Here is a 20,287-nt window from a genome sequence, read left to right on the forward strand (position 1 = left end):
TGGGCCCGCCTCCGACCCGTGAACTTTCGACCTGAAGACTACCGGTCCCAGCGTGCACTGCTTCCTCCCCGGCGGTCCCGCAACCTGACTCCACCTGCGGAGTTTCCACTCCGGGTGGGCGCGCGGCACCCTGGGACTTGTAGTCCTCCGAGGGTCCCGGGCGGTTCCGCGGATCCCGCTTTCTGCGGCTCCCAGTGGCCAGCCCTAGCTCGGTGGAGCCAGCCCTTCCTCCCGGAACGTTGGCCAGCTCTTTAGCCCTCTTGCCGCGAATGACGTTTCCCTGAAGGCCGGCAGAATGAGGCTCACATGTCCCTAGCTCGGTGCCACACTCTTTAGGGAACAGTGCTGGTTGGAGTAATCCTCTGTCCTCAGGGAGGTTGCAAAATACTAACAGCAATAATGACTTGAGCCTTCGAAAGCAGTACCAGTATGCTGCTAGTTTTACTGGCACTCTCTCATGCACTCTTCCCAACCAATTTGCAAGAGAAAACTCAGGCTAGACAAGTTAGTTAGGGAACAAGCCCTTGTCACACTGCTGGGTTAGTTAAGAGTCCAACCACCCTTATGACTCTGGAACCCCCTGCATGTACCCACTGCCTAATGCCAGGAGGGTGAAGGAGAGCACCTGAGGCCTCAGACTTGATTAACAACAGTTATCTAAAAAGCTCACTGTAGGGAGAATGGTGTGAGTTGCAGACAAAGTTTAATGCAGGAGGTTGGAACTTGCCATTTATTTTTGATGACGTTGTCCCAGGTTAACCACGGGTAAAGTGAGGCTAGGGTTCCTTTTGAAAAACCACATTGTTATTCTTGTGTGATAATTCAGTGGGTAGGTGCAGCGGTTCGGAGCTTGGATGTGATCGTCGCTAAGACCACAGGAAATGGCTTACTCATCCCCTCTGCAGCATTCAGCTCTCTGTCTGGAAATGTTTCTTCCTTGATTTCGATCACCTTGCATCATCCACCTCTCTCTTAGAGTGACCATTCAGGTGACACCAGTGACTCCTCTTCCTTCACTGCCTCTCTTCCCTGTACATTAAGGTTTCCTTTCTTTTTTCTCTCTCTCTTTATACTCTATTTCATGGTGATTTCTTCCACTCAGATGAATTCAACCATTTCCCTGTGGCTGATTTCTCAGTCAATATCTGCCTGATCTCAAGACACACATTTCCAGCTACCTAGTAGAAATTCCCTTTTGTCTGGCCCAAGGGACAGACAAGTGTCAGATGTTCACTGGTTCAAATTAATGCATCAGAATCATCTTCAACCCATCCTCCTCCTTCATGGTTCGTGCCCAATCAGTTGCCAAATTATATAGGTTCTCCTTCTGCTATCACTATCTTTCTTTCTACTCCTACTTCTGCTCAGTTCCAGGCTCCATTACCTGTTTCCTGAACCATTGCAATGCCCTCCTGAATTACTTTCCTGCCAACCTACTTTTCTGTACATTGCTACCAGAGTTGGCATTCAAGGACATCTGTAAACCCTCTGAGCACTTCGTCTCCCTGCTACCCTGCCCTGCCCTCAAAGCCTACATGATAACCAGATTCTCATGAACTTCCTATGTTATATACTCTCTCCGTCTTTGCTCTTACTATCCCCTCACGTATCCCACCATCTGTGTCTGTAGAACCCTCACCACCCATGAAGTCTCAGATTCCATCTGAGACCCTCCCCAAACCTTCTGATCATTATACGTTATCCTATCCCTTCTTCTTCCACTGTGTTCTGTGTTTTATTATTGTGCCTTTCACAGTGAGCCATGTCCACTATATTATGACTGCTCAGAGGATATTGACGTCAGTTTATTTATATATGTGTTCAAAACCTCAGGACGATGCCTCTCCTGTTACAGATGCTCAAAAACTGTTGAATATACTTGTTTCCTTATTCCTTCAGTTTCCTTATCTAGAAAGTAGGAGGACTATCGTCCTTTCATCTACTTACATGGAGGCTGTGAAAACACATGAGGTCACTTCTGAACAATATTTGATTTTATCCTTTTTATGGACCTGCAACCCTCTATTGGCGCCATCCTGGATCCGCTTTGGCAGCTTCAAGGATGAAGTTAGCTAAATAAATAATACCTGTGGATTGTTCTTGGCCCTGGCACAGAGAACACGGCGAGTTAAAGGTCAACACCCATTACCCAGTATTTTAAAACTAAGAACAAAGAAAACAGAAAAATAGTCAGTGACCTTCAGTACTGACTTTTAATGTGTAGAGTTCTCTGGGTTATTTTTCCTCCCTTGGCTTATTTGTTTGTTTTCAAATTAACTCTGCATTTTAAAAGTGTATAATGAGAGCCTAAAATATGTTCTTTGTTAACTTGCTAAATAATAAGCACCTTTTTCTTTCCGGATGAAATTCAATTTCTAGCCAATGATTGAGTCCATTTGGAGCCTAAAAAGCATTGGAACTTTTATCATATCCCAGGTGGAGCCCCTGGAAGTGAAAGAAAAATATGTTCCCAGGGTGCATTTCAAAAGAGAACCCATTTTAACCCTTCAATGGAAATAACAGAATCTCTCAGTTAATTGGCAGTTTATGGACACTGGGAAAAATTTACATTCATCATTTTAAAACCCACACACGTTATTTTAGAACCTTAGTGACGAAAATGACATAGGAGTTAAACCGGAGAGACCTTGGCCTATTGTACTGGGGGAGAAACACTAGTGGGAAGCATTTAAGAGGAGAAGGGTTTTGAAAGAATACGGACAAGATTTTGGATGTGTAACGCCCCTTCAAAGTGACAAGAAATAAGATGCCCTTTAACCAGTTAAGAGTTTGTTTGCACAGCCTTGTGACTTACGTAAATAGGTGTGCTCACCTGGAGCTCTCTTTATTTACTTGCCGGGATGGATCAGGAATTAGGATCTCATGGCTCAGATATAGTCAGTCCCAGGAGGCTGGGCCAGCTGTGTGACCCTGGCTAGACAGCAGCAGTTGTCCCTAAGTGACTTGAGTTATTTAATATGACGGATCTAAATACTCCTAAAACTCTGGTGTGGCATTTGGGAGTGGTGCTTTTGGCATTCTTCAAATCACTGTTCCCATTCTCTGGTAGCGTGTGGCATTCACAGAACACTTTTCTTCTTGAGAACCCAATCTTGCAAACGCTAACAAGGACAGTACGCACTCTATGTTCAAAACCAGAGACTTTAAGACCCTGGAAAGAGTACTTCACAGAAAAGGTACGCAGTGAGTGTTGTGGACTGACTCCATGCTGGGCTGTCCACCTGACTTCTCCAAATTCCAAGAAAGAGACTAGGAAATGTGGATGATTTATTGCCCCCAATGACGTTTCCGGGGCTTTTTCTACCTGTCAATCAAGATGTAAGACAGTGGTTCTCAACCTTGGCTTCACATTAGAATCACCTGGGAATCTTTTTTAAAAATCCTGATTTCTGGGCCTCATCCTCCGGAAATTCTGTTTCTTCGTTATGGGGTGGGGCCACAACATTAGTAACAAAGAAACAGAATTTCCGGAGAATGAGGCCCAGAAATCAGGATTTAAAAAAGATGCCCAGGTGATTCTAATGTGCAGCCAAGGCTGAGAACCACTGTTGTAAGATCTTCAAAATCACTTCAACCTCAGATTCTTATTCCACTTCTCTCAGTGACTCCTGTACCAGCTCTCACAGGCAAGTCGTATTTAATGTTATGCTCACGCATGTGGTGGAGTGTCTCATTTAGCAACCATTTACTTTATGTATCAGGAAAAAAAGGGCAAGTCCATGCTCATCACAAGCAGTGCCTAAATCCCCATTTGCGCTACCAACATAGTTTTTACTTCACATTTCAGTTGGGACACAGGTTTTAAGGCAGCATCATTCAACATCATTCCGCACAGGTAGCACAGGTCGTGTAGGTGGCCAAGAACTGGCTCTGAGCCAGTTCTGCTACTTATTAGCTATATTATCTTAAGCAAATTACTAAATGTCTTTGTGCCTTCGTTCTCTCATTTGTAAACAGGAATAAGAATACAGTGAGCCCCCCATATCTGTGGGTTCCGCATTCGGGATTCAACCAACCACAGATAGATAATATTCCCCTGAAAAGCTGACATTGTTGTTAACGTGTCCTATGTAGGAAGGCCTATGATGGTTGCATCTGTAGTGAACATGTACAGATTTTTTTTTCCTTGTCATTATTCCCTAACCAATAAAAGACAACTGTTTATATAGCATTTACTTTGTCCTGGGTATTATAAGTAACCTAGATTAAAGCACACAGGAGGATGTGCCTAGGTTATATGCAAATACTATGCCATTGTATAGAAGGGACTTAAGCATCTGCAGATTTCAGTATCCCAGGGGATCCTGGAGCCATATCAAGGGACAGTGTAGTACCCAACTCAGCATTTTTTTAGGAGGTTTAAACAGTTTAATTGATGGAATACCTTCCTTGCAGGAGTGCTGTCAAGATGATAAGATGATGTGTGTAAACTATGTAGCACGATCTGAAAGAACTCAATAAAGAGTAGCTATTGATGCTCTCATTATGACCAGGTAGACAGTTACGGCTGAGAGTAAGGTTCTTGGGTGAAGGCAGCTCTTCCACAGCCCCCAGGGCCCCGATTTCACATTTGGCCCTGGACCTTCTTTATAACTTGAGCAGTTTATTGGATGGTGATGCCACTCACCAAAGTAGAAACCACAGGATGAAGAGCAGTTGGGGAGAGGAGGCTATATGATGAGTTCAGCTGGGATGTGGTGAGTTTGAGTTTAAGGTTCATGTTTGACATCCAAGTGAAGGAATACAATAAGCAACTGGATATATCTGAGGAGAGAGAGAGGGGGGGGGGGGGAGAGAGAGAGAGAGAGAGAGAGAGAGAGAGAGAGATTCTGGATAGGAGGTAGTTAAAAGTCATGGAACAGTAGTTCTTAAGGAACTACTGAGGGATAAGGACCCTTAGGGAGTCACTAGTTGCTTCAGGATGTTCATGTAATCCTAAAATTGCATGCAACAAGTCCGCCCCCCGCCCCCCCCCGCCCCCCCGAGTGTATTTCATTATAATCTCCAAGGGGCTCGTGACTCCAAAAAGTCTAAGAATGAAGGGTGAAAAGAGAAGGTTCAGGAAGGAACACGGGGGATCTCCAACTTTTTTGTAGTGGAAGAATATCAAAGGAAAGAAGATCAGAAAGTTTGGAAGCAAACCAGAGAAAAGAGTCACAGAAATCAAAGGAAGAGCAAGTGTCAGGAGGGAGTGGCCAATAGTATCCCAGGCTGCAGGAAGTTCAAATGAGATAAGGATACAAAGGTCTTTATTTTATTTGCAAATTCCCTCATGGTGGGTTCTGTAGGCAGTGAATACTCAGCAAATGTTGCCAGGATCATTCATCCAATAAACAATTTGAGAGGAGTGAAGTATAAATGATACGGCAATAGCAGGATTCATTAGATGTGCTTTTACATTAAAGCATGAAACATTAAATTAGACAGCACCAATGAGGCCACTTTATAAAGTCTGTTAAGTGGTGAACTACGTCAGTCTCCCAGGTAACTGGCGCTAACTTCATACACAATAAAGCAGGCTGCCACTTCCATGAAGTAATCAAAAAGATAATGTCTCTGCGTACTTCAGTACCCCTCCTTCTGCTATATTATAATGCCTGGAAAACCAATTATTCTGGAAGCATGCGCATGTCCACTGGATTATGTTACCTGGGCGGTGGGCCGCATTAGATGGCTAAAATGTTTGCAGAAAAACCATTAACCCCACTGCTATCATGGATTGTTAACTCAGTGGTTCTCAACCTTCTGGCCCTTTAAATACAGTTCCTCATGTTGTGACCCAACCATAAAATTATTTTTGTTGCTACTTCATAACTGTAACGTTGCTACTGTTATGAATCATAATGTAAATATCTGATATGCAGGATGGTCTTAGGCGACCCCTGTGAAAGGGTTGTTTGACCGCCAAAGGGGTCGCGACCCACAGGTTGAGAACCGCTGTGTTAGCTTGATATTAACATAATGACTTGTTGTTTGAAACCTTTTTAAGTTTACAAAGGTTTCATAAACACTGTATTGTATCGTTTAATGCTAACAATCCCCCTAAGCAAGTAGTCATATAAGCCTTCCTGCTAACTTAAAAACTAAAGTTCCTATATCTTTTAAAGAGATAGTTAAAAAGTTTGAACACAGTACAAATGATAGTGACGATAATGCCAAACCCTTTTATTAGTTATGGTACAAGCCCAGGTGCTACAAGAAAGAAATCCCAAATATAATAATTTATACAAGAAAGAAAGTTGTTTCTCTCCCAAATAATATTCAGAAACAGGTGGGTGTTTCAGGGCTGGTAGGCAATTCTATTCCACAGAGTCATCCAGGAACTCAGGTTGCTATGCTATCCGCTGGTAGGCGTCTCTATCGTACAAGCTGCTTCACCAGAATCACATAAACCTTTCAGCTAGTCTGGAAGGGAGAGAGAAGAGGGCAAGCATTTTCCTTTATAAAGGATGTGACCAGCCCTAGCCTGTTTGACTCAGTGGATAGAGCGGCAGCCTGTGGATTGAAGGGTCCCAGGTTTGATTCCGGTCAAGGGCACATGCCTGGGTTGTGGGCTCGATCCCCAGTAGGGGCATGCAGAAGGCAGCCAATCAATGATTCTCATCATTGATGTTTCTCTCTCTCTCTCTCTCCCTTTCCCTTCCTCTCTAAAATCATATATATATATATATATATATATATATATATATATATATATATATTTATATTTAAAAGGATGTGACCAGGAAGGTCCACACATCACGTCCAATGCTCACTTCTCATTGGAAAAGAGTTAATCAATTGATTCCAGTCAAGGAAGGCTGAGATTTTTAGCCTCTAACTGGGCAGACACATGCTCAGTTCAAACCCAGGAGATTCTATAACTCGAAAGGAGCAGAGGATAGCAAATATTAGGAGACACTTGGCATTCTATGCCAAAGTCTTGCTTTGGTGTTTTTACAATCATGGTTATATATACTTAACAGTGAAGACGCAAATATGACCTTTATATATGTTCCGGGATTCCTATAGGGTGTCCCAAAATTCACACAAGAAGTAATTTTAATAGAAAACACAGGTTTATAACTAAAAATTGTAAATTTTTTATTGATTCATAAAGTATACAGTATAGGGTTATGTATGGAATAGCACATCGGGTAAATGGCCTCCATGGCTTTGCTGGCACATACGCAAAGCCGTGGTCTTCATTGGTCTTCATTGTCCCTGCTCCTGGGCCATAACTGGTACTTGGTAATGCTTATCAAATTGAAAGGACTGAAATCAAAGGGCAACAGATATTAGAATCTGACTCAATAAACCAAGTAAAATTAGGCTTTTAATTTTTTTGTTGTTGTTAACGCTCATGCAAGATTTGAATTTTGGGACACCCTATAAAATTGGTTAACTGTGAAAAATCTGTCCCATTTTACTTTTAATTTTGCTTATCATGTATAGTTTATCTATCAAATCCCTAAGTACTATCAACAAATAATAGGATCTCCTTAGAGAGGTGTTTTTTAAAAATCCTTTTTGTCTGAGCCTTGAGTAAATTTTACAGTTGCCGAGGTTTTGCCAGCTTATCTTTAGGACTTTCCTTTCCCTTTCTCCTCTGTATAAGATGCATAGAAATAATGCGTTACTGGAAATACTGCAAGGCAACTTCCCTTGAGAGTATTTAAATCTCCTGGCAATAAAAGACACAGCTAGTAAACAGTAAAGGCTGTAACACCAGTAATTGCAGTTGCTCCTGGAATTTAAAAAAAATTAAATATGACCCCTGAACTAAAGTAACGCATACCGGTTACTGTTTGAAGTATAACTAGCTTAGCCTGAAGTCAAGGAGATTGTTCAACAATAACAAGAGAAAAATCAGTAGAAATATGAAAAATTCAACCCATCTAAAGGACATTATATTCATGTATGCTAAATAAAACATTTTGATTGTTAACTGAACTTTATAAATTGTCTGGGTGCTCCATACTGTACAAAAACCAGCATAAAATAAGTAGCACCATTAAAGATAAGATTCATAAAAAATAAAAAATAAAAAAATTAAATATGATTAAAAGTACACAGGGTTGTTATTTACTGGTCCACTTTTGGACAGGTGGAGTCTGTTAGAAGTTTTAAAAACAAACTTAATGGTTTGCCAAGTTATTCAATTTACTTAATATTAGGTTTTGGTGAGAAAGCAGGGAAATTAAGAGACAGGTCACCCAAGGAAGTGTGACTATATACTAGTCAAACAGAAGTGGTTTTGCCTGGCCTATATAGCTCAGTGGTTAAGTATCAGCCCATGCACCAGGAGGTCACAGTGTGATTCCCAGTTGGGGCATCAGTATCTGTTTTAATTAAGTGGAACAAAGTTATTGCTTTTATGATAATTGTTATATAACTAAGAATGAAAAATATTTCATTTAAAGGAGTGTCTCTCCAATTTTTATGGGCTTACTAAATTTTAAAGAGTAATTATGAGATTGTCTTGTTCACGGAAATTTATATAAAATGCTTTGTGTCACCCTAGCCAGTTTGGCTCAGTGGATATAGCGCCGGACTGCGGACTGAAGGGTTCCAGGTTTGATTCCGGTCAAGAGCACATGCCCAGGTTGCAGGCTCAATCCTCAGTAGGGGCCGTGCAGGAGGCAGCCGGTCAGTGATTCTCTCTCATCATTGATGTTTCCATCTCTCCCTCTCCCTTCTTCTCTGAAAGCAATAAAAATATATTTAAAAAATATTTAAAAATAAAATAAAATGCTTTGTGTCAATGTGTTAATCTCATCCCCTTTAACAGAGTCTAGCAATTTCCAGGTGATTTTTACCCACCTAGAGAAAGTTTCTATCTGTGGTTTTGATCTGGAAACCACTATTTTTCAAAGAATCAAAATAAATAAATAAATAAATAAATAAATAAATAAATAAAAGGCTTATACATCAAAGGATATTCAGAAGAAAAATTTCAAAGTTAGGCTTTTCAGAGTTCATATAACCAGATGTTGTGTTTTTTCCCCCCGCATGTCATGTTGTGCTTTAATGAGTGTGATCTCTCTCATATTTGTGATTTCTTAAGGCATGTCAAGCAAGCGGTAATGGCCTTAAGTAAATGAAGTTGTCTTTCATGTTAGACCTCCTGGGGGCTTCCTCAGTGGCACGTGACTGGAAGTAGAGTCTAGGAGTTCCTAACCCTGCACTGGGCAGTCTGCCAGCACTTGCCATGCCCCGGTGTGTGCCTGGCTCTCCACCGTGGGAAGACAGTGCCAGCAAGATGGTCTGGCAGATGCCAAGGCATCATCATCGGAATTCTGGGGAAGAAGATTTGAGTCCAGATCAGAACTTCAAAGAAGCGGCAGAGCCCTGCAGAACAGTACTCATCAAATGGTTATTTTAGGGAACCAATTTTACGTTGGCAACCATTTCTAGTGGCTTTTCCCTTTTGGCTCTGTATCATTCTCAATTCTATACGGGCTTAAAGACGGGAGTAAATGCACCCAAAGAATCCCGTTTCAGGATACAGTTATGTGTTACAAATGCATATAGTCACAGAGCAACCACCATAATCAAGATCTAGAATAGTTTACCCCCCAAATTCCCTTACATGCCACTCCACAATCAGTCTCCCCAACTTACCGACGCCCAGCTGCAGGAAACTGATGATCTATTTTTATCTCTAAATTTGTCCTTTCCTAGAATGTCATATAAAAGGAAGTATATAGCGGGCATCCCTTTTTTTTTTTTTTTTTGGTCTGGCCTTTTCCACTCTGCCTAATTATTTTGAGACTCATCCATGTTACCCTATATGTCAGCAGAGCATTCCTTTTTACTGTTGAGTAGTAATCTATCATATGGACGTACCACGGGACATAGGGGTTGTTTTCTAGTTCTTGACAATTATTAACATGGCAACTACAGACACTGGCATACAGGTTTAGTTGGCTCCTCTCAAGACCTCTATCAGCCCCATCCAGCCATACCACGTAAACATGTCATCTAAGAAAAACTACGCTGAAGTAGTTTCAAATCAACTCACTCACCTCCAGTTCCAATCCGATTATTGGCCCTAAACAGAAGTAGTGGGGGAGCCGCTCTGGGAATGGTTCCTGCCCACTGGATGCTTGGTGTGGAAGGAGGAGAGGAGTGGTGAAGTGTATGCCACACTGAGTGTCCCATCTCCCCTGGACTTGATTTCTCCAGTGTTCCTTCCTCTCTTGCCTGAAGCTGTTGGTGTAGATAGAATTGAAGCTGAGATTATAGACAAGGTTCATGCCAGGCAAGGAAGTAAATACCTTTTTTGCGCTCTCCCTTGCCACGTTCACCCTGCAAAGTTGAGGTGTAGTGATCACACCCGCCATGTTCACCTCTGTTTGCCCAGCACCCACTAGAGTGCCTGCATACGATAGAAACACAATCATTATATTTAGGGTGAAGTGGATTCATGGATGAATGAGCAACTGTCAACATTGGTGAGTAAACATTGTGTTGCTTATAAGCATAGAAAGAATGAATGTTTCACTCAGGGTTACCTGCTGAAAATAAATTGGTTTGAACAGCAGTTCAATTACGTCAAGAGTAATTTGCCCATTGCTGTATTTAGACATAATCTAATTCCTAGAGAAATAAGCATATGCAGTTTCAAAGCGTAATTACATCTGACATTACTAGTAAGTGATTTCCCTGTGGATTTCTTCCTGATGACAGAAAATTAAAAGTTCCGTAATACAGTGACTGTGACTCACCTTCCGTCTCTGAGGGCTGTTCCTCCCAGCTCAAGTCATGGCATTTGCTAAAAAAGATGAAACCAGCCCAAATCCAAATATATATGACATCCGGACCCTTCTCCAAGGATGAACATTTTTATTGGAATATTGGCACTTGGCAGAGTAAATACATGGTTACAAAGTGTTTTATGTTTATTTGCTTTATATAGTGATCAAAAACAAAATAAAATAATCAGTCCACAGTGTCGATTTTTTCCTTGAAGTTGCAGGCTTCAGAAGGCAAATCCCAACCCTGTTTGTTTATGGGAAAGAGAAGGCACAGGCAGCCACTTTTTCTACCTAGTGAAACGGTATTATTGTTTAGTCAGTGATGCCCTTCTCTTCCCTGTCATTTAGCACTTATCTTATATAATAAAAGCATAGTATGCAAATTGTCCCCTCGACCAGGAGTTGTCCAGGGGCAGGGCTGGCCAGGGGAAGGGAGGGAGGCCCCGGTCAGCAGCCAGCAGCCGCTAGGGACCCTACCAGTGCATGAAATTCGTGCACTGGGCCTCTAGTAAAGAAATAAAGTCACCTGTCTGGGAGAATTGTGAAACCCTTAGAAGTCACTGGCTACAACCTGGAAGTTACAAAAGCAGGCTTGAGAATCTTCTTAATCAAATGTAGACGATCAAGCCTAATGACCTGCAGTTTTTCTCACTCAGCCTCTTTATAAAGCTTTTGGACAAACTGGAATCTTATCCTTGTGGTTCCCCAAATATTTTTTTAAAATATATTTTATTGATTTCTTACAGAGAGGAAGGGAGAGGGATAGAGGGTTAGAAACATCGATGAGAGAGAAACGTCGATCAGCTGCCTCCTGCACACTCCCTACCGGGTATGTGCCTGCAACCAAGGTACATGCCCTTGAACGGAATCAAACCTGGGACCCTTGAGTCCGCAGGCTGACGCTCTATCCATTGAGCCAAACTGGTTAGGGCCCAAATATTTTTTTTTAAAGAGAATTCACTTTCCATAATGCAAGGCACTACTGTCTCAGCTCCAAGCTGCAAAGGAGGAAATGATGGGCTAATTTTTTCTAAGAAAAATATTATTTTTTTTGTGAAAGGTCAATAGTAACGTAACTAGTTTCAAGTTACAGAATTTTTGCCAAAAACTGTGTCTTGAGATTTGATGCCTTTCTAACAGATTTGCCCCTGGGAGAGACTCCCAATGCAGCCTGCAGAGAGAGGCTCTCCTGCTGCTCAGAGAAATCACAGCCACCTCCCTCCAACCCGGAAACCACTGGAGCAATACAAAGACGTCCGTATGGAAAGCAACAAACGCGCGGTCATCTGAAGTTATCCCATCCAACATGTTAAGATGAATAAGGAATACTTCAAATGCACTCTAGTTTCCTGTTCCATCTAAAAACGGAACAGTCATCCTGCATAGCTCAGTGAGTTTGTCTTTTGTGAAATGTGCACAGAAAAATCCTTTGATGGTGTTCTCGAGTGCGTCCTCCCACTCACTGCCCGGTCCCCTGGGGCCCACAGAACGGGTGAGGGAGGGCACTGATGCTCATCCATCCAATGCAGTGACGTGGACCCTCCTCTAGGGTTGGAAATAATGACTCTGCTTTCCAAGGGTTCAAGAAGCCCTGATGAGAGAAAAGGGAGGAAGCCGGGAAGCCCGTGTGTGGTGGTGGCCTGGGCTGGGACCTCCTCCCTCGCCACAGTTCTCCTGGAGAGAAGGCGGTCCCTGGCAGGGCTGGGCGCTGCTCCTTTGGCTCCTTGCCTCTCTGGCCAGGGCATCTGACCAGATGGCCATCTGCCCTTTGGACTTGATTTAAGGGAAGACTCCCCAAGGGCAGAAAGCCCAGTTAAAAAAAAAAGTCTCCCCGGCTGACAGCAAGCGCCAAAAAGCCCCAGCACAGCGGAGCGGTGGGTGTCGGTGCTCACATGTCCTGAGCAGCCTGCCACAGGCCAGTTCCTGGCTAGGCACTAAGGCTATTCATGTGACTTGAGGAGGCAGGGAGCCAGGAGTCCAGGCTGCGTGTTTCTATTCTAGCAGGAAGCGCATAGGATGACTAAACCCTAGTTTCTGTCCTCGAAGAAAGGAGCCCCTAAAAGAGACATAACTTCCATAGTCCATGCTAAATGCGAGGACAAGAGCGAGTGCTGGGTGTTACAGGGCCCAGGGACCTTCTGTATCTGTAAGGAGATCCTTTCTAGCTGTGAGGGTCTAAGCACTCAAAGAACGTTGTCACAGGAGATGATGTTGATACTGATTCTCTTTCATCCTTAAAGACCTAGAAATCCAAGAAATTCTTCGTGAGGAGGTGGAGAGGGAGATATTGGAATTCCTGCTTAAATGGTTGAACTCTGGGGCAAATCCTCTAAAGAACTGATATAAACTTACAGGCTGATGATGATCAAAACGAGCTCTTGGGGCAGTATGTTGGGATCTGATATCAAAATCTGTGGAAGTATGAAGATGTGGTACGGGGACTGAAGCTTTTAGGAAATAAACTGGTATTTTCTGAAGGACAATAGGACACTCCTTTATTCGATCTTTTGGAGGTCCAGTCCAGCTTGAACGTTAACAGTTGTAGGTCACAATGGATTTAGAAGATGTCTGTGTCTATTTCCGCTAACAGTGTAAGTTCTGGGAGAAAGGAACAGATCTTTTTAACCACCGATCTCCAGCACCTGGGACATAATGACCCCAACTTGCTAAACGACTGAACAAATGATTTCTACTTTTGGCAACATCTTTGGAACCTGATGGTATGTTTATATACCTCGGCTTCTCTCTCTCTCTCTCTCCCTTGTCTCTCTCTCTCCCTTTTTTTCCATCTTTCTTTCTTATTCATTTTTTTTCATGTATTCACTTTATTTCCTTCTGGGAATGAAGCAGGGCTGTTTTAATGGAAAGACAGGAAGCTTTCATGCCAACACAGAAAACATATCATTTGAAAACTGGTGTTTTTTAGAGTAAATTCCCTTGGGTCTTTTAATGTATACTGAACAAGGCACCTTATCTTTCCTTCTCTCTCTCTCTCTCTCTCTCTTTTTGTATGATGCCTAACACACAGCATGTGGCATAGAGTATCTGTGTTTAATTGGAAGACTTTATGCCCAATAATTTAGCTAAGCTCTTTCTCTGCACAATTTAAGGCTAATTTGGAATGCTTAAACATGACAGGGAAATTTTCGTCTGAATTTCCTCAAAAGGTGATTAATGAATAAGAATTAACAAATCAATTGACAAGACATTGAGAGCAGATTTAGTACCAGGCCCAGACAGTTGCACAGACCACGGCCTTCCTCTGTTTCTGCCCAGCCTTCCTGAGCTCTCAGGCCCCGTGGGGCTGCCCACAGCGGTGGTGCCTGTGCCCACCACCTACCCTTTCCTGCAGCGTGACCTCGGGCAAAGGCCGAGTCCTTAAGAGACAGAGCAGTCCATATAGTGTAGTGGGATTTACAGCATAGATCTGCATTCTTACAAAGAATGGAAAAGCCTTAAAGTGCATTAGAAGACACTGCAGAGTGTATTGAAAACCATGCTCCTACTGCGTTCTCTGTCCTCAGTGCGATCCCCACTCCCTCCCCCGGACACCCTCAGCTGTCTCTCACCCCACACACCCCATTACCTTTGTAATTCCTATGAAAACGCTAAAGCAGGAATTCAAGGCAGAACAGCTCAGTTCCACAAGGGTTTGCCTCAGTGCTGGTGCCCTGTGTGCATCCCCTCTGATTTCATTCTACAGATTAAGAAAGTAGGTAATACTTTTTTTTTTAACTTTTTTGTAACAATCCCATGCACCCGCTAAGTGTACCCATAATTAAGCCATTGGCTGGGTTTGTTCATTGAGATACTTTGGCCAAATTGTCCCTTTCACTCCTCCGAGGGCTGCTCTGGGGGACTCTCCCTCGCATCCTCTTCCTGTGGACCCAGGATGTCGGCGTTTGGAGCATTCTCCACCACCCACTGACACTCGTAAACACGGGGACCCTTAACCTCCTCTGCACCCACCCCGGCAGCAGCCTGGGCTGGGTCACTTTTCCCTCCCACCGCTTCCTCCACAGAGACCTGGCTCTCCCTGGGGCCCATGGGGTCAGAGTTTAAAATGCAGCCTCCCTGTGGCACGGCCTTACCTCCTTCTTGGGCGTCCCTCCCGGTGGACTCCCCAGCCTCCGCCTGCTCCTCTGTGGGGCCTGGGCCGCTGGGGCCCTGGCTGAGCCCCCCGCAGGCTGGCTGAGCCTCTGCACATCCCCCTGCCTCCACCCCACCAGCCCCGGCCTCGGCCTTGACCTCAGCAGCTGGAGAATGGGCCTCCCTCTCCCGGACTCCGCCTTCTTCACTGTCGTCCTGACTGGAGGCAGCTGCTTGAGTGGCCTCCCTGTGGATTTGGGTCGTTTCCTCTTCTTTGTCAATTTCTTGGGGAACAAGGGTCTCCGGATGTGTATCTTTTTCAGTCTCGAGGGTGGCAGACACCATGGGTACCTCGACGGTCACCGTCAACAAACTTCTGAGCTCCTTCAAGGAGCATGAGGCAGAGAGGGATTGTGGCTCTTGGTGGGTGGCGGCTTCTCTGTCCGCAGGAGTCCCTGCAAACTCCAGGTCTGATGAGCGGGTGCCCCGGGCTCCTGCTGTGTCCTCTGCAGCCACGGGGTTCACAACAGGGTCACCGGTGCCTGAACGAACCCCCTGCGCGTCCCCACCTGGGGAAGAAAGGCTTTCTCCTTGGGCCACCGGACTAGGGACCCCAGGCTGCTGCTTTTCCTCTGGTTCCGGGAACACGTCGTTACTGGGAGTCTCACCATCAGCCACTCCGAGCAGAATGGCCGAGGCCCTCCGGGCGGGGCTGGCCTGGTTGGACCCCACGGGGGTCTTCAGATCGGTCAAGCTGGACACGCTCTCACTGGGCAAGGCCATGTTGTCTTCAAATAGGTTGTGTTTCTTCAGGATCGCTGCTTCCTTTATCACTGAGACACCAGAACACAAAACACGACGTTAACGCCCTGCCCCGGCCAAACGGCTTTTCTTTTTTTTTTTTTTTTTTTTTTTGCTTGTATTTATTTATTTATTTAAAAATATTTTAATAATTTTTATTTCTTAAAGTATTACAAAGAGTATTACATATGTCTCCTTTTTTCCCCCCCTTGACATTCCCCCGGCCCCTACCCCCCGCCCCCCCCCCCGCCCCGTGTCTTGTGTCCATTGGTTACTCTTATATGCATGCATATAGGTCCTTCAGTTGGTCTCTTAATCCCCCCACCCCCACCCTCCCCAGGCTTCCCACTGTAGTTTAACATTCTGTTCAATGTTGCTCTGCTTCTGTATCTACCCCTGTTCATCAGTCCATACTGGTCCCCTTTATTTGTCCCAACCTCACTGGAGTAGTCTCAACCTCACCAGGGCCGTCTGAGCCTCACCAGGGCCGTTTCAACCTCACCGGGGTCGTTCCTACCTCACGGGGGCCGTTACAACCTGACCGGGGTTGTCCCTACCAGACCGGGGTCGTCCCTACCTCACGGGGGCTGTTTCAACCTCACCGGGGTCGTTCCTACCTCACGGGCAAACAGCTTTTCTTGATATTTTTACCCCGAAGCCAGACTCCCCTCTCAGCTTTTCGGGCTGCCCAGACTTCTCAAGTTCAAATCCCAGCTCACATCCCCGCTCTTCCAGGTAGCCCTCCCCGATGAACACAGCCTCATTCCGAACTCTGGACCTCCGTGGTGTTCATTCCTTCACGTATTTCATTTACTCAAAGAGCAAACACTGGACACGGACTAGGGGACAGGCTCTGGGAATGCGAAGATGAATAAAACGTGGCCTTTGCTAGCAAGGAGCTCACAGTCCATAATGCTATCACCTGGATCGCTCATGAGGCCCCCGTCACATTTTATTAGCTCTTATCTGTGCGGTTCCAGTCTATCCACGGTGACTGAAATGCCTCCAGGACATTAAGGAGCATGACTTACATTTCTCTACTTTTTCCCACAGGCCAGCCCTGAATGTGAACCTGTTCAGTACAGGTTCTCAGTGCTGAACCTGTAGAGAGAGCCCTGTTGGCCTGTTGTCTCCAAAATGGATTTGGCGACCTTCGCCCTAGCATCTTTGCCGTAGATGTCTTTGCCACAAGCATTAATGTGTGTGTGTGTGTGTGTGTGTGTATTATTGATTTCAGAGAGGAAGGGAGAGGGAGAGATAGAAACATCAATGATGAGAGAGAATCACTGCTTGGCTCCCTTATGCATGCCCCGCACTGGGGATCACGCCTACAACCCAGCATGTTCCCTGACCGGGAATTGAACCGTGGCCTCCTGGTTCATAGGTCTACACTCAACCACTGAGCCACCGCAGCCGGATGCCACAAGCATTTTTGACGAAAAGAAATTTTCAATGCATAACTAAATGGCTGTAAGGCAATTTTGCTGTTAAAAAAAAAAAGATAAAAAAAGTGGTTGACAGTTTGGGTTTTTGTGGTGCTTTGTTTTTATTTTTTGTCAGTTTGGTTTCATTTCTCCATTGACAAGAAAGTGAAGAAAATAAATAGTGGTGGTCTTAAAATAGTTAGCAGTTTTTCCAGGTGGTGATGATTTTTGCCCCAAGAGGTAGTTGGTTGCTTATCTTGAAACACTGAATTGGGAAGAGAAAGAGAGGCACCAAGGGCCTCTGAGGGCTCAGAGTTGAACCCACATTTCCCATAGAACAAGGACAAGACCTTATGTACAATCTACAAAACAATATCAGCTATTTGCGCAGTATTGCCATGAATCTATGCACATTTGTAACAAATTCAAATATTTTGTATTTTGCAATGAAGTCTTTCTAATTTGGTTAGTTTTAATATACCTCTTTTATTTGTCATAATTTTATCTTTTTAAAAAAATATATTTTATTGATTTTTCACAGAGAGGAAGGGAGAGGGATAGAGAGTGAGAAACATCAATGAGAGAGAAACATCGATCAGCTGCCTCCTGCACATCTCCTACTGGAGATGTGCCCGCAACCCAGGTACATGCCCTTGACCGGAATCGAACCTGGGACCTTTCAGTCCACAGACCAGCGCTCTATCCACTGAGCCAAACCGGTTAGGGCTTAATAATTTTATCTTTTTTTTTTTTTTTTCACAACAAAATTGCCTTACAGCCAATTAGTTATGGGGAAAAAAAATGTTTGTGGCAAAAATGCTTGCAGCAAAGATGCTAGGTAGGGCAAAACTACCCAGGCATTCCAAAATGAGGCTCTCTACACACCCAGCTCAGCCTTAGACGCCTCCAAGGAGGAAGAACAATGATGACGACAGCAGCTGGCAGTTTTGACAATAGGCCTTTGCTTATGGCTGTGCAGGCTGTGCTATGCCCAACAGTGTCACCTCCAAGCGGGTGCTGCTGACAGGAGAGACAGGACAGGTCTGCAGAGTCAGCATCATAACTTCCCAGCAGCTAGCAGGAGAGTGTCCTGCTCTCATAAAATCAGCGTATCATGGCACTATTTGGACAGAGAGCAGGCAAGCTCTTTTTCTGTTCTTTTTGTAAGTAAGGACTTATTTTATTGCTGTCGTTAGCATTTTCCTCCCTAGATTAGACAAATTATTTCTTTTTCATCATTTAAATTTTATTTTTCAATGATAGCTTACATTCAGTATTATTTTGTATTTGCTTTAGGTATACAGCATAGCACTTAGACATAAGCCTATATTTCACTGTGACCTTCCCCTCCTCCCAATATTTCTAGCACCCACACCTGGCCCCATATATAGTTATTACAATATTATTGACTATATTTCCTATGCTGTACTTTACATTCCTGTGACTATTTTGTAATTACCAATTTGTTGGTTTTTTTTAAATTGAATTTATTAGGGGTAACACTGGTTAATAAAATTATATAGGTTTCAGGGGAAGGTAGCCTTTTTCTAACTCACCCCAAGGTGCCCTAGTGGGCTGGCAGTGGCCTTGACTGTGCCCTTCCCAGGGAGTCCTTCCCTTTACATTCCTATCTCATTCAACCCCTTGTGAGGGGCTACTGCGACCCGGGGCCTGTGCTTGGCCAGCGCTCTTTGTGGAGGGGTTTTGCGATGCGTAACATCCTCCCCATGGAGATCAGATGTGTTTCGGGCCTACAGTTTTATGGATGACCCTCCTCCATATCTCCATCAAAGTTTTCCTAGCCACACTCCTGTGCCGAGCAAGGCCTGCCTCCACAGTGGGCGCTGGAGTCCTGGCAAGCCTCCCAGTGTGCAGTGCCATCACCCTGTGTCCTTTCCTGTCCCACTGAGAGGAGGTGAGGAATGTGCCGGGAGAGTAGCTGCTCCTGGGATCACCTCCTCCCGCTCTGGGTGGGGTCCTGAGCCTGTGACTAAGAAGAGCCCTTTTTCCTCTGCTCTGTCTGGAACAGCTGGAAGAAGACAGCTGTTCCTAAGTGTCATCTCTCCCAACCTCAGTTTTCTAATCTGAAAACGGAGTTTAAAATGTCCATCTCACAGAGTTCTTATTTGTAATGAAAGAGAAAGAATATCGAACGGGCTGGTATAGTGTGTGCTTGCTCAGTCAGGGTTAGTGTCCCTTCTCTGTCTCCCAGCAACATCGATTTCCCCTTCCCTTTTCATACCTGTTGAGCAAACCCAGCTGGCCATACTGGGCCTCATTTCTGGGGGGCTCCCCTCTCTCCAGAGTTCCCTCTAGCACCGGGTGAACCTCCCTCACCTTTCAGGGTTTCGTCAAGGAGCATCTGATGTAAAATCTCCTCATACACGTTCTCAACATGGATCATGTTGGTGTGATCAGCGAAGATGAACTGCTCGTATTTCTGAAGTTCCTGGAGAGCAAGAGACAGAGGGCAAGGCATGAGATGCAGATATGAAAAGGATGAGTCCAACCCTGGCTGGTGTTGCTCAGTGTTTAGATCGTTGGCCTACCCACTAAAGTGTTTTGGGTTTGATTCCCAGTCAAGGGCACGTATCTGGGTTACAAGTTCATTCCCGGGCCCTGGTCAGGGTGCAGGAGGCAACCAATCAGTGTGTCTCTTTCATATCCATGTCTCTCTCTTTCTCTCTCCCCGCCCTCCCTTCCATTCTCTCTAAGAATCAATGGAAAAAATATCTTAGCATGAGGATTAACAAAACAAAAAAAGAAAGAATGAGTCCCACTCCTGACCCCCTGTGACACCACTCCTTATGCTGGGTGCACACAGAGGGTAGACCCAGAGATTTGATCATCTCAAGGGGTGTCACTGAGTCCGGGGCCCTCCTTTTTTTCATAACCAAAGTATTTTCTTCTTCCTCTTTAAAAAATATACCAACAGCCGAAACTGGTTTGGCTCAGTGGATAGAGCGTCGGCCTGCGGATTGAAGGGTCCCAGGTTCGATTCCGGTCAAGGGCATGTACCTTGGTTGCGGGCACATCCCCAGTGGGAGATGTGCAGGAGGCAGCTGATCGATGTTTCTCTCTCATCGATGTTTCTAACTCTCTATCTCTCTCCCTTCCTCTCTGTAAAAAATCAATAAAATATATATAAAAAAAAATAAAATAACCAACAGTACTTTCCAAGGTATATGCCACACACAATACAATGCAAACATT

At 44.5% G+C, this 20,287-nt stretch overlaps 1 protein-coding gene across 3 annotated transcripts in view; it reads right to left on the minus strand.

Moving 5' to 3' along the window:
- Positions 1-10,828: 10,828 nt before the first annotated feature.
- Positions 10,829-20,287, minus strand: part of NIBAN1 (niban apoptosis regulator 1) — a 128,420-nt gene continuing 118,961 nt past the window's right edge. For all 3 annotated transcript variants that reach the window (XM_070396909.1, XM_070396906.1, XM_070396907.1), the window contains exons 13-14: positions 19,412-19,523; positions 10,829-15,682 (exon numbers count right to left, since the gene is read on the minus strand). In XM_070396909.1, the coding sequence (XP_070253010.1) occupies positions 14,592-15,682; positions 19,412-19,523 (1,203 nt within the window). In that variant the 3' untranslated portion in view covers positions 10,829-14,591. The remainder of the gene's footprint in view (positions 15,683-19,411; positions 19,524-20,287) is intronic.

The sequence above is a fragment of the Myotis yumanensis genome, unplaced genomic scaffold (genome assembly GCF_028538775.1).
Source record: "Myotis yumanensis isolate MYYU_CA2020_CCGP unplaced genomic scaffold, mMyoYum1.0.hap1 SCAF_17, whole genome shotgun sequence".
Lineage (NCBI taxonomy): Eukaryota > Metazoa > Chordata > Mammalia > Chiroptera > Vespertilionidae > Myotis > Myotis yumanensis.